General features: G+C 42.1%; 1 protein-coding gene, 2 long non-coding RNA genes and 1 gene segment (V, D, J or C); 2 read left to right on the forward strand and 2 right to left on the reverse strand.

Moving 5' to 3' along the window:
* The first annotated feature begins 2,753 nt into the window (after nucleotides 1–2,753).
* LOC134616404 (zinc finger protein 260-like) lies at nucleotides 2,754–6,056 on the forward strand. Its single transcript, XM_063461274.1, has 2 exons — nucleotides 2,754–3,192; nucleotides 3,405–6,056. Exons 1-2 carry the CDS (start codon nucleotides 3,021–3,023, stop codon nucleotides 4,151–4,153), a joined length of 921 nt encoding a protein of 306 aa, XP_063317344.1. The 5' UTR covers nucleotides 2,754–3,020; the 3' UTR covers nucleotides 4,154–6,056.
* On the reverse strand, nucleotides 5,861–7,244 carry LOC134616422 (T cell receptor alpha variable 18-like). The segment is given in 2 exon segments: nucleotides 5,861–6,549; nucleotides 6,640–7,244. Coding segments are annotated over 2 exon segments (438 nt in total).
* Nucleotides 7,245–7,466: 222 nt separating this feature from the next.
* On the forward strand, nucleotides 7,467–9,051 carry LOC135932182 (uncharacterized). The gene is made up of 3 exons (XR_010573312.1): nucleotides 7,467–7,856; nucleotides 7,987–8,285; nucleotides 8,374–9,051. It is a non-coding gene; the product is annotated as an uncharacterized LOC135932182 (long non-coding RNA).
* Nucleotides 9,052–9,444: 393 nt separating this feature from the next.
* On the reverse strand, nucleotides 9,445–11,855 carry LOC134616446 (uncharacterized). Its single transcript, XR_010573313.1, has 3 exons — nucleotides 11,650–11,855; nucleotides 10,819–11,497; nucleotides 9,445–10,722 (listed from the first exon to the last, which is right to left on the reverse strand). It is a non-coding gene; the product is annotated as an uncharacterized LOC134616446 (long non-coding RNA).
* Nucleotides 11,856–12,184: the final 329 nt, after the last annotated feature.

Here is a 12,184-nt window from a genome sequence, read left to right on the forward strand (position 1 = left end):
GCCAATATTATATGTATTGTCAGATATATATATATATATATATATATATATATATATATATATCTGACAATACATAGAATCTTTGACACAGAGTTCAAGCTCACTGCTGTAATATATATATATATATATATATATATATATATATATATATATATATATATATATATATATATATATTACAGCAGTGAGCTTGAACTCTGTGTCAAAGATTCAAGTTGCAGTTATTTATATTTCCTCACCTTAAATCTTCACTCAAAGACAAGTATCTTTGACAGTGTATATATAGATGTATTATATATAAGAGACAAATATTGTTCTTTTAATATGTTGGCATTACTAAATTTGGCTCAATGCTTACATATATGTGTAAAAAGAAAATGTACGAGCTGTGAAAACTGTTTCTGATAGAATGAAGAGTAGACTGATATATGAAATATTCCTTTATTGGGTGAGAAAATCAGACCATGTCATAACTGCTTTAAGTCATACAGAATAGATATCAGAGCCTTAAACAGGCTGACTTCTGCTAAATGGGTCAAACTGGGCAGAAAGTAAACAAACACATAACATCCTTATAGAATATGATGTAACACTATAGATCAACTTACCTCAGAATATATAAAGCATATAAACAATTACAGCAATATGATGCAACAAACACAGCAGTGCTACTAATCCAAAATACTCAAAGCTTCATAGAACTGAAACAAACATTTATTTTTAGCTCCATTCTGCTGCTGATACATACTTTAGGTTTCTGAATATTAAACTTGTTGCTGCCTTTCATAGTGTGTAACTTGAAGGCCCTGAGTAACAAGACTGTACATCACTGTCACAGCAGCGTTTGTTTTCATTCAAAGGCTTTATGGCTTTAATACCTGGGGGGCCGGTCTTTAGTCAAAATGCCGATGTTTTGTCCCAGTCCAGCCCTGGGCACGACACGCAGTGAATTAATCAGAGAAGGTGCATTAAAAAGATAAATGGCCGGGCCAGCGGTGCACATCGCAAATTTGCTCGCATAGACACATTAGTTGTGCAGCTTCTTAATGACGGTATCTTAGCTAACAACCCCAACTACCAGATTCAACTTGTAATTGGCTAAAAATAACTTAGCCTACCACTGAGAGGGACGTTGTTAGCTGGCAGTTTTTTCAAGCGATGGTGAAATTTCCACATTCAGACACTTCAAAAGCTTCAGCAGCTGTCCGCTCAGCGCAGCATCAGCACCACGGAAATACACGGATACATCCGTAGACTCGAGACAGTATTCACAATGTGTTTTTGGGACTTTCAGGTGTATGGACCAATGTTTTCTTTTCTGATCAAACAGAAAGATTTAATGAGCAGCTGGATTTGTCTCGCATTAACTGGCTGAGTTAATGCGACATCGAAGCAGCTGGAATCCACAGCTGTGCGTGTTCATGGAGCTGCATTTTCACCTGCTGGACATCACTGCCTAACAAGTTTAACTGTCTTCAGAACATTGCAGAGGCCTTATTGACAGTATTTGGCTCTACATATCTGTGTGAGCAGATTTCCTCTCACATGAGTGTCCTCAGGTAGCCTCTGAATGCTGAACACTGGGAGACCTGTGTCTCTGAGTGGGAGACCAGAGACAAGAGACTCTGTAATAACAAACATGCCATATTGGCCCAGTTTATTCTTCTTATCATTGTTGTGAGGAGACCATAAACAGCATTTGCATTTTCTGTTGTACAGTTCATTTGCTGTTATGGATAAAAAGTCTTTTTTTGTTCCAAAATAGCTGATAACTATTCGCTGATAGCTGCCAACATCTGCAAACAAATATAATTCTATGAAGTTGTTCTATATAGTGTGTAACTGTTCATATAGAGTGTTATTAAATTTATTGCTAATGCAATCATATGGCACACTGACTTCTGAGGAAATTTTCGATGCACTCATCATCAGGAAGGTTGCCGACCCCTGGTTTAGTACATTTCCCTCAGTTGATAAGTTCTCATCCATATCAGACTGCCTTATCTATAAGTGTGATTATCTTTTAAGCGAGGCTTGGACGTTCCAAATCTGGAACCAACCACCAGTCTGGGCCACGGTCTGAGTAGCCCTCATCACTGGGATCACTCTCACACAAACTCAGACCAGATAATGTATTAATATAATATATTTCTCCTGGGCATTCCCATGATGCACTGAGTGTTTCTTCTTCGCTTTTTTTGTCCTGTCTTCCTCCTCTCACATCAAACCCACTGTCTCCAAAGTGCTTTCTCACAGTGGGTCATCTGATTGTTGAGTTTTCTCTGTATTATTGTCTTTACTTTACAATATAAAGTGAATAAAAGCAAATGTTGTTGTGATTTGATGCTATATAAATCAGATTAAGTTGACTGAACAGTTTGTGGTTGGCACAGATCACCACTCGGGTTCAGATTTGGCGGACTGTTTATAAGGTGACATTCAAAAGTTTATACTAAGTCTCCATATAAGAATAGTATTTCATGGGCTCAACTTACAAACATTTCTTCATCAATAACTTAATGAGAAAAACTGTGACAAACTGAAGTCGACACTGAATGTTGGAGACCTTCAGGGCCTCAAACAGATCAAACAGGTTTTATAGATTTCATGGTTGATCTTAAGTTTGATTAATAATAGTGGTAACACCGATGAACTCCATCAAAACCATGTTTGTGTCGGATTTGCTCAACTGTTAACATATTTTTCATTTATTTTATTACATAATAATGTTTATTACTTTAAATTCTGTTTTTTTAGAATTGTTTCATGACTCTGTTTATGTGTATTTCTGTATTTTGCTTATGAAGAACCCGTCGCATCGAAAATCTGCAGGAGCAGGTCTGAAAAAGATTTTGCAACGAAGGAGCTGCAGAGGCGGAACAAAGCTCAGTGCGCTCTTCTGCCGGAACTTGACTGTGTGACACAGGCGGAAGTATACAAAGAAGAGGCGGAAGCCCCGTTTTTGTGAGCTGTGCAGTGTGTTGTTGTGTGAGCCGAGTGTGTGAGCTGTGGCAGTAACAATGCCTTCAGTTCAGTCTCTGAGAGAGTTTATCAACGAGCGACTAACTGCTGCTGCTGAACAAATATTCTTGGAGTTTGAAAAAACGATCGTCCAGTACGAGGAAGAGATCGACCGTCAGCGCAGACTGCTGGATATCACCTGCAAACCCCAAATACAGCTGCACACAGCAGGTGAGTCTGTGTCTTCCTTCATCTAAAACCTGCCTTTAAATCACGGAGTCCCTGTTAGACACAGTTCTAACCTCCGCTGTGAGCAGCATGTAGCCGCTGTCACACCAGCTAACTGCTGTTTGATGGCGTGTCGGGTAGAGGACACAGGAACCAGTCCAGTTAGAGCCTCGTTACTGATTAAAAGGAGCTATATTTATGTTTCTGTCCTCCAGACGTCCCACAGCAGCCTGTCTGTAAGGAGGAGGAGGAGGTTCTCCCTGAGCAGCAGCTCTGGAACCAGGAGAGGAGCTCCAGTCTGGACCAGGAGGAACCAGAACCTCCACAGATTAAAGAGGAACAGGAGGAACTGTGCAGCAGTCAGGAGGGAGAGCAGCTGGGACTGAAGGAGGAGCCTGATACCTTTATGGTGACTGCTGCTGAGGAAGGAGACCACAGTGAACCAGGAGAAGACGAGGAGCAGCTCCTCTGTCACAGCTCTGCTGGAGCTGAGAGCAGAGATCAGGAAGGAGGCAGGAGTGCAGACTCGGGACCGACTAGAATTATATATCGAATTCACTGTAACAATCCTGCACACGCTCGCATGTTAGCGCGTCAGAAGAACTCTGATGTAGGTAAAAAGACTTTAAAGTGTGATGTTTGTGGAAGAGCCTTCAAGAAAAAATGCCAAGTCAAAGAGCATCGCAAAATCCACACAGGAGAGAAACCGCATTCCTGTAAAATATGTCAGAGAAGTTTTACTCAAAAGAGCACCATGCTGCGCCACATGATAATCCACACTAAGGAGAAGTCATACTCCTGCCTGACATGTGGAAAGACCTTCAGTCAGAGCGGGAATCTGTACGTCCACATGAGGATCCACACAGGCGAGAAGCCGTATTCCTGTAAAACCTGCGGGAAAACGTTCGCACGGAGCAATCATATGTTACGCCACATGAAGACTCACACGGGGGAGAAGTCGTAGTCCGGAACTTTCCAAGCTGGAAAACCATCAAGCATGCATTCAGGTTCAAACACAGTTTTTGGACTCCAGCAGCAGTTTGTTGGAGTCGCTCGGTGTGAGGTTGGTCACATGATCAGTTTGACTTGGGGGAGGGGTGCTCATGTATTAATTTACTTTTCTTCTTCTAGAAAATATCATGTCGAGTCTTGGAACACTTCGTTTGTTAGTATGAATGAGAGGTGGTGAGTTGTGATATGAAATGATGAAGAGATGGAAGTGAAGCTATTCTTCTGTAAGGCGACTGTGTGCAGCTGAGCTGTGCTGAAGTTTCACTGATGTTCGACATGCAGCTGTTTAAACGTTAATCTCAGGAGCTTAGAAAGGAAAGCTTTTGGACGTCTTTAAGTTGTCCTGAAGACGTTTAATCCGAGAAGCTTCTTCAGTTCTAAGAGCAACTGGTGGAGAGTCACGGATTTAAGCCCTACATCTGTACACCTGCAGCTAAAGGTCAAAGGTCACTCTTTGAGGATGCCAATGTTCACATTTTGGACAGAGAGGACAGATGGTTTGAAAGAGGAGTGAAAGAAGCCATCCATGTCCACTGTGAGCGACCATCTTTGAACAGAGGGCGGGGCTTATGGCACCAACTGTCTGCCATCTATAATCCAGTTTTGAGATCCTTCCCAGATGCCTTAACGCCCACTCACACCCTGGGCCATCTGACCTCAGGAAATCACATGATAGGGTGGGGCCAGGTTTCACAATGAGCTCACCTGAAACCCTGGCTGATTGTGACCCACACCCGCTTTCACACCTTGGCTCAGGTGATTAGGTAGAGGATCATCAGGGGGTCATTGTCCCTCTTGGGGGGACACTCCCACAGGGCTTCTCGGATGAAACGTCTTCAAGGAACTTAAAGAAGTCCAGACGCTTTTCTTAGACTAGGATGACCTGGATGACTGAGAACCTTCACAGACATGTTTAAACACTCGGTGGCTTTAATGCATGTTACTGGGTTCCAGTAGTGTGATCCAGTTGGTGATCTGAAGGGTTCATGCAGGGCTGTTTAACACGTCCTTAACTGCAGAAACTCGAGCGGAGCTAAAACATTTTAGTTTAATGAAGTAAAAATGAAAACTTGTTTAGAGGAAATGGACCACACAGTTAAAGCTAAATAATGTGTCACTGAATGCATAACTGCAGTTTTATTGGAGTGATGAGAGGCGGCTGAGCTGCTCCCGCCTCCTCGGGCAGCGGCGCGCTCCACGTTGCCCAGGTGATCTCCAAGGAAACCAACTTTCATGAGAAAATGAAACAGGCTGAGGTGACCTTCTATATTTCAATGATATTTGAATAAGGAGAGGGCGCACCCCCCTGACTGTGACTGAGCACGGTCAGCAGGGACTGAAGCGCCGCCTCGTGTTCGCACTCTCCACCATCGCCATGACGATCGGGCCCTGCAGGCTCAGACAGATTATAGATGATAACCTCGCAGCTGTTTCATACTCGGGTTTTAAACACTCTGTTTTCTATCAAAGCTGTTTTGGAGGATTTCTTTGACTCTGGAAGAAAACATGTTTGATGACGTCTCTGCTTCAGTAGAATCAGCAGCAACAGTGTAAAAATGACAAAGATGCAGCTCTGATCTTCCGCCTGCATCACGCTCGAGGTTTTCGTCTTTACCTCCATCAGTCTGTTTGCACCTGAACGTTTAATGGAAGATTTTGGTTTGTGTCCTCTACCTCAGTGATTTTTGGATTGAACTCAGATGTTGAAGTGTGTGTTTCAAGCATGCTTTGTTTTGTGTTCTCATCTTTTTAAACGTTTCAGTCTTTAGAGCTGACACTAACAAACTGTACGAACTGTTTGACGTGTCGATGTGAAAGATCTTTATAAATAAAGTTTCCTTTGTGCTTCCACAGCAGCTCTGTCTCTGTCTCTGATCTTTACTGCTTCATTTCTCTGTTGTCTTTGTCATCAGTCCAATGACTCAAGAATCAGAGGTTTAACAGTGTGTGGCTCCCTCTAGTGGATGTTGTGGAGTATTCTGTTGTCTTTGCTCCAAAGGTTTTTGTACAGAGTTTTGGTGTTTCCTGTCACTGTGGGCTGCAGAGCACAGTAGTACACAGCAGAGTCAGACAGCTGAAGCTTCTGGATCTTCAGAGGAACTGATCTGATGCTGGAATCCAGTGTGGATGAAAATCTCTCCTTGAACTCGTCTGCTGTGCTTCCTTGGTCCCCACTAACACGACTCAGGATGAATTTGGGGCTGTTGTTTCCATCCTGTTTGTACCAGAAGAGATAATTACCTGATGAGATGCTGCTGTTATAGAGACAGCCAAGTGTTACTGTGCCTCCTGCAGCAGCAGTCTCTTCTCCTTTTGCTTGCAGCACGTTGTCTTTTTGTGCTCTGCATTCTGTAAAACACCAACAAACAGTATCAGTGTGCTGTTAAAGAATCATGTCAATGTTGGATTGATATCAAAGAAACAGAGTTGTGTTCATACCGAGGCACATAGCAGCCAGCAGCACTGAGATGAACAGAGGCGTCATATCTGCAGTGTAGAGTAACTGTGAGCTACAGCAAGTATAAAGAAGCTGTGATCTCTCTGTTTAGTCTTCATCAACACTAAGTTGGTGGATTAGAAGGAGGAGCCTGATCACAGTGACAGGACTCATTCACAGCCCTGTGTTATTCCCCCTGCTGACAGCTTTACACTCAGCACGTCTTTCTGCTGCTCTGCTTTCATTGGAGATCTTGTCTTGGATGTAGGTTTGTAAGTTCTCAGTCATCCAGGTCATGGTAGTCTTAGGAGCTTGAAAGGACGGCAGCTGGACTTCATTATATTATCTGAAGACGTGTCAAATCTCATCCAAGAAGCTTCTTCAGTTCTAAATCCAAATGGTGGAGAGTCCCAGGGATTTAAAGCCCAGTGGGAGTTGCCCTTTAAGAAGGTCATTGATCCATGATTACAGTTTTTTTCTATTGGTTTGGCGCAGTTTTCACAAGCAATTGGTACACTTCCAAAACTCTTAGTACTTATATCACAACAGATCATCAAAAGTGCACCTTTTTCAAACATTTCAGCATATTTTCAATTGTGTTAGTACAACACACATAATGACAAAATATCCTTGACACTACACAAAATAAGTTTCATCTAAATAAATGTTTCGTTCACAGTTACTGCCTTTCATAATGTTATCACTATAAAATTTTGGATTTGCTTCCCTTATTAGTCAGTTTAATACATTTGTCTGTCACTTCATTCAACTGATCTTAATGTTTAATCAGTGAATCATTCATTATGTCCATGGATTTCCAACTTGACTGATTGTTGTCTGGTCATTTGTAAGTTACACATTGCTGCAAGAGCTTTCAATCTAGAAATACTAATTGCTAATTGTTTCCCCCTGATGATCACAATTAGTTACCATATAAGTAGAACTGTGTTTGAGACTTTGCACTGTTCAAATATGGAGCAGGATAGACTCGTAGGGAGAGGAAACCTTCATCGGAGAGGTGGTGGTGCTCCTCGACAGAGAGGTGGTCTTCAGAGAAATGTAGGCAGAAGACAACGCACCATCATCTCTAATGAAGTCCGGGCCATCATTGTTGACCATGTGGTTAACAGAGGCTTTACCATGGCTGAGGCTGCCAGGTTGGTACAGCCTAAAGGTCAACTGTCAGCTCTGTCATCAGAACTTTTCGCCAAGAAAACCGGTATGTCTGCTATAGCAACTTCTCTTCTAAAATATAGTACTCTATTGTATAGATGAACAACATATAATTGTCAGTTTACAGTAATGTAATTTGTAATACTTCAATATTGACAGTATATGATTGTCCTCAGAATTAACAGGAGACAACCTGGTGGTGGTCGCCCACGTGTTTTGACTGACCAGCAGGAGTTGGCTGTGGTGGAAATGGTCAGGGCAAGGAATGACATACGGCTGTCTGAAATCAAACAGGCTATTGAGAACAGCAATGACACCTTTGCCAATGTGCCATCAATTAGCCTTCCAACGATTGCCCGGCTTTTGAAGAAGCACCAGGTTTCCATGAAACAAATTTACTTGGTTCCTTTTGAGAGGAACAATGTCCGGGTGAAACAATGTCCGGGTGAAACAACTGCGTTCAGAATATATTCAGGTACAACACTAAACTGGCATGCAATTACTGTAACAGTACTGACAACTATTAGTTGTAAAAAAAAAAGCTAACTAAATTATCATTTTAGAGGGTGATGGAGCTGGACGCTGCTGTGAATCATCACAAGTATATTTTTGTTGATGAGGCCGGTTTCAATCTGGCAAAAACTAGACGCAGAGGACGTAACCTTATTGGACAAAGGGCTACCATCCAAGTCCCTGGACAACGTGGGGGAAACATCTCAATGTGTGCAGCTATATCTGAAGATGGTGTGGTAGGCTGTAGACCAGTTCTAGGGTCATACAACACTGAACACCTGATAGTTTTGTTTTTTTAAATGAGCTGGAGCAGGCCTGTCAGGGAGAAGACATCATCTATGTTGTTGTGTGGGACAATGTCAGCTTCCACCATGCACAGCTGATTCAGGAATGGTTTCAAACACATCCTCGCTTCATCACCCTCTATCTTCCACCATATTCCCCTTTCCTCAACCCAATTGAGGAATTCTTCTCTACGTGGAGGTGGAAGGTGTATGATCGCCATCCCCATGAGCATGTCTCCCTTCTTCAAGCCATGTGTGAAGCTTGTGGTGATATAACTGCTGAGCAATGTCAAGCCTGGATTCGTCATGCCAGGAGATTTTTCCCACGGTGCCTGAACAACGAAGACATCCCCTGTGATGTTGATGAAAATTTATGGCCCAATGTTAACGACCGGCTTGATTAATTGTGTGAAAGTGATAAGAATAAAAATAAATTTTGCTGATGTAAATGACTTGTTTTTTTCTCGTGTGTGTGTGTGTGTGTGTGTGTGTGTGTGTGTGTATAATTTTTTTTTAAATGTCTGAACATAAGTGTAATATTTGCTGTGTAAAGTTTTACAGTTCAGTTACACTCATTCATCACCAAGGACAATTTGAAACGCTTACCTTGTATTATTGGCTCCTGAATGAAATGATTGGTAAAAGTACTACGTTGAGAAAAGATCTTACTGTTTTGTTTGGGTGATTAAAGCAAATGTTCTCAAAATATATCACAGTGATCATGTGTTCTGAAACAATGATTAAGTGGAATGAAAATATGTGCAAATACAATGAAATCATGACATCAGATTTGGAAGAATGACTAGTGGTGTTACAAATGTGAGTTTTGTACTGAGAGATTTGAAAATGCACACTTTGGTTATGGAAATAGTACCAGACCTATTAAACTGTAATAATGTTTGTCATCACGAGCCAAGGTGTGAATCATTACCACCAGAGGTTCCAGTGAAACCATTCTGAGACCTCATCCTATCATCTGATCTATTGAGATCACCTGACACAAGATGTGAGTGGGGGTGAGGCGTCTGGGAAGGATCTCACACTACACTGTAGGTGGCAGACGGTTGGTGCCATAAGCCCCGCCCCCTATTTAAAGGGGGTCGTTCACAGTGGACATAGATGCTTCTTTCACTCCTCTTTCAAACCATCTGTCTTCTCTGTCCAAAATGTGAACACTGGCATCCTCAAGAGTGATTTGACCTTTGACCTTTAGGTGCAGATGTATACCTGAGTCTTGTCATCTTCTATGTTGTGTCATGCATTTATGGAGTGGCTGTTTGTTTTCTCCAGTGTAGAGGTCTGAGCACTCCTCACTCCACTGCACAGCATGCACTCCATTGTCTCTCTGCTGGACAGTCTAACAGATAAACTTTTCCCAATGTGTCCACATGTGTACAATCTAACATAGATGTTATTCATTGCCTACAGGTATCCCCTGTTTTTGAATTCTAGTTCTTAGGTGTAGTTCTGTGCCCTCTGTTTCCTGTTTTACTTTGATGGTCAGTTATAAAATATGCTAAATGGGAAATATTTGTTTATCAGAAGCTTTTGCTGTTTGACTGTATTCACTAATTTGTTTCTGTCTGAACGTTTCTACAGTTGGTTTGTGGTTGATGTGGATTTGCTGCTCATGTGAATCCTCCCACAGTGTTTCATTAGCAGCTGTAACCACAGTGACTCTGATAAAACAGGAATTAGCAGAATCCATCTGATATGAAGCTGTGCTTTGAATACCACTTCCCTCCTCTTTGAAGAGTAGTCAGATATCTGTGTTCAGGTTTTTGTACAGCCTCTTCTACACTTTGTATCACTGTGTTTGTAGAGCACAGTAGTAGAGAGCTGTGTCTGCCAGGGTTAGGGCTGTTATGGTCAGATCAGTTGTTGTTGGTGATGTTTCTGATTCATATCGATTATCAGGAATATATTCCTCTGGGTATCCTTTTCCAATTTTCCAGAGTATAAACTGAGGAGCTTGGAGGTCAGAATGATGTCTGTACCAGTAAAGATAAGCAACACTCGAGGTTGTCTCATAGCTACATGTGAGTGTGACAGATTCTCCTTCTGTTTTAGTGACTTCAGTTTGTTGAGGAGTGATTGAGTCTCCAGCTGTTAGTCCTGGAAAAAGAAAGAAGAAAAGTAGTGAAATGCAGTCTGTATATCTGCTTAATGCAGCAGCTTCAACTAAACTTTAATCCCTGTTCTTAAACTCACCTATAATGTGAGATAGAAGCAAAAAGAGGTGCAGCAACATGTCTTTGGAGTTATTAAAGCCAGACAGACAGCACATGAACAATGTTCTTCCACTGCAGCACAATGACCAACAAATAATGTCATTGGATCAGCTCAGGTTCAATGGGCGGGGCCAGTTTAATGGCTGAGCCAATCAAATAGTTTTGTGCTTCCACAGCAGCTCTGTCTCTGTCTCTGATCTTTACTGCTTCATTTCTCTGTTGTCTTTGTCATCAGTCCAATGACACAAGAATCAGAGGTTTAACAGTGTGTGGCTCCCTCTAGTGGATGTTGTGGAGTATTCTGTCGTCTTTGCTCCAAAGGTTTTTGCACAGAGTTTTGGTGTTTCCTGTCACTGTGGGCTTCACAGCACAGTAGTACACAGCAGAGTCAGACAGCTGAAGCTTCTGGATCTTCAGAGAAACTGATGTCTTGTTGAGTTCAGCGTCAAATCTGTGTTTTGGGAACTCTTGAGCGTTTTCTGTTCCAGAAGCATCTCGCCGTAAAACATATTTCGGATAGTCGTTCACGTCCTGTTTGTACCAGAACAAATATGGAAATGTAGAAGTTGTTTCATAGTTGCAGTAAAGTGTAAATGTGTCTCCTTCAGCAGCAATGACATCTCCTTGTTCCTGGATCACTTTGTCTTCTCCTTTACACTCTGAGGAAGAACAGAACATGCAGAGGAAGAGATGGATCAATAAACATGATTGAAGTTATTGAAAAGTTCCACAGTGTAAATGATTAAATTTCCTCTTTCTGTCCTTGTTGTGAATCGTGTGCAGAGGAAACATGTTGATGTTTGTATCTTACCAAAGAAAAGAGCAGCAAGAATAATCCACAGCCAATGTTCCATCTGTACAACAAGGTTTAAATCAACAGGAGAAACTAGCTGATGTTCAACATTCAGTCTGAGAATTGTTCTCTTCACAGCAGCACTTATTATTGACACAATGGTTGAACACAGTGCAGAAGGAGAGCACCGCCTACTGGATGATGTCGCCCTCTGTCTCCTCTTTGAGCTGGAGATTCACTTCTCTCACTTCCTCTTCCTCCTGGTTCACAGACTGTTAGCAGCATTTGAATCACTGTGAGGAGGGAGGATGGAGCTCTTACCGTACATCTCTGCTGCTGTGGATGGTTGACCCGAGGTATTTAAACTCATCTACCTTCACTTCCTCTGCTCCTTGCAGAATCACCGTCTCTGTCCTCATACATGTCGTCCTCCTCCTGACTCCCTCATGCAGGACCACATCTCCTCTCTCAGCAGCCAATCATCTGCTTTCTCTGATCCACCTTCTCTGAACTTCTCCATCACCTCCCTTAACCTACAGCAGCTCTTTCCCAT

The sequence above is a fragment of the Pelmatolapia mariae genome, linkage group LG18 (genome assembly GCF_036321145.2).
Source record: "Pelmatolapia mariae isolate MD_Pm_ZW linkage group LG18, Pm_UMD_F_2, whole genome shotgun sequence".
NCBI classification, from domain to species: Eukaryota; Metazoa; Chordata; class Actinopteri; order Cichliformes; family Cichlidae; genus Pelmatolapia; species Pelmatolapia mariae.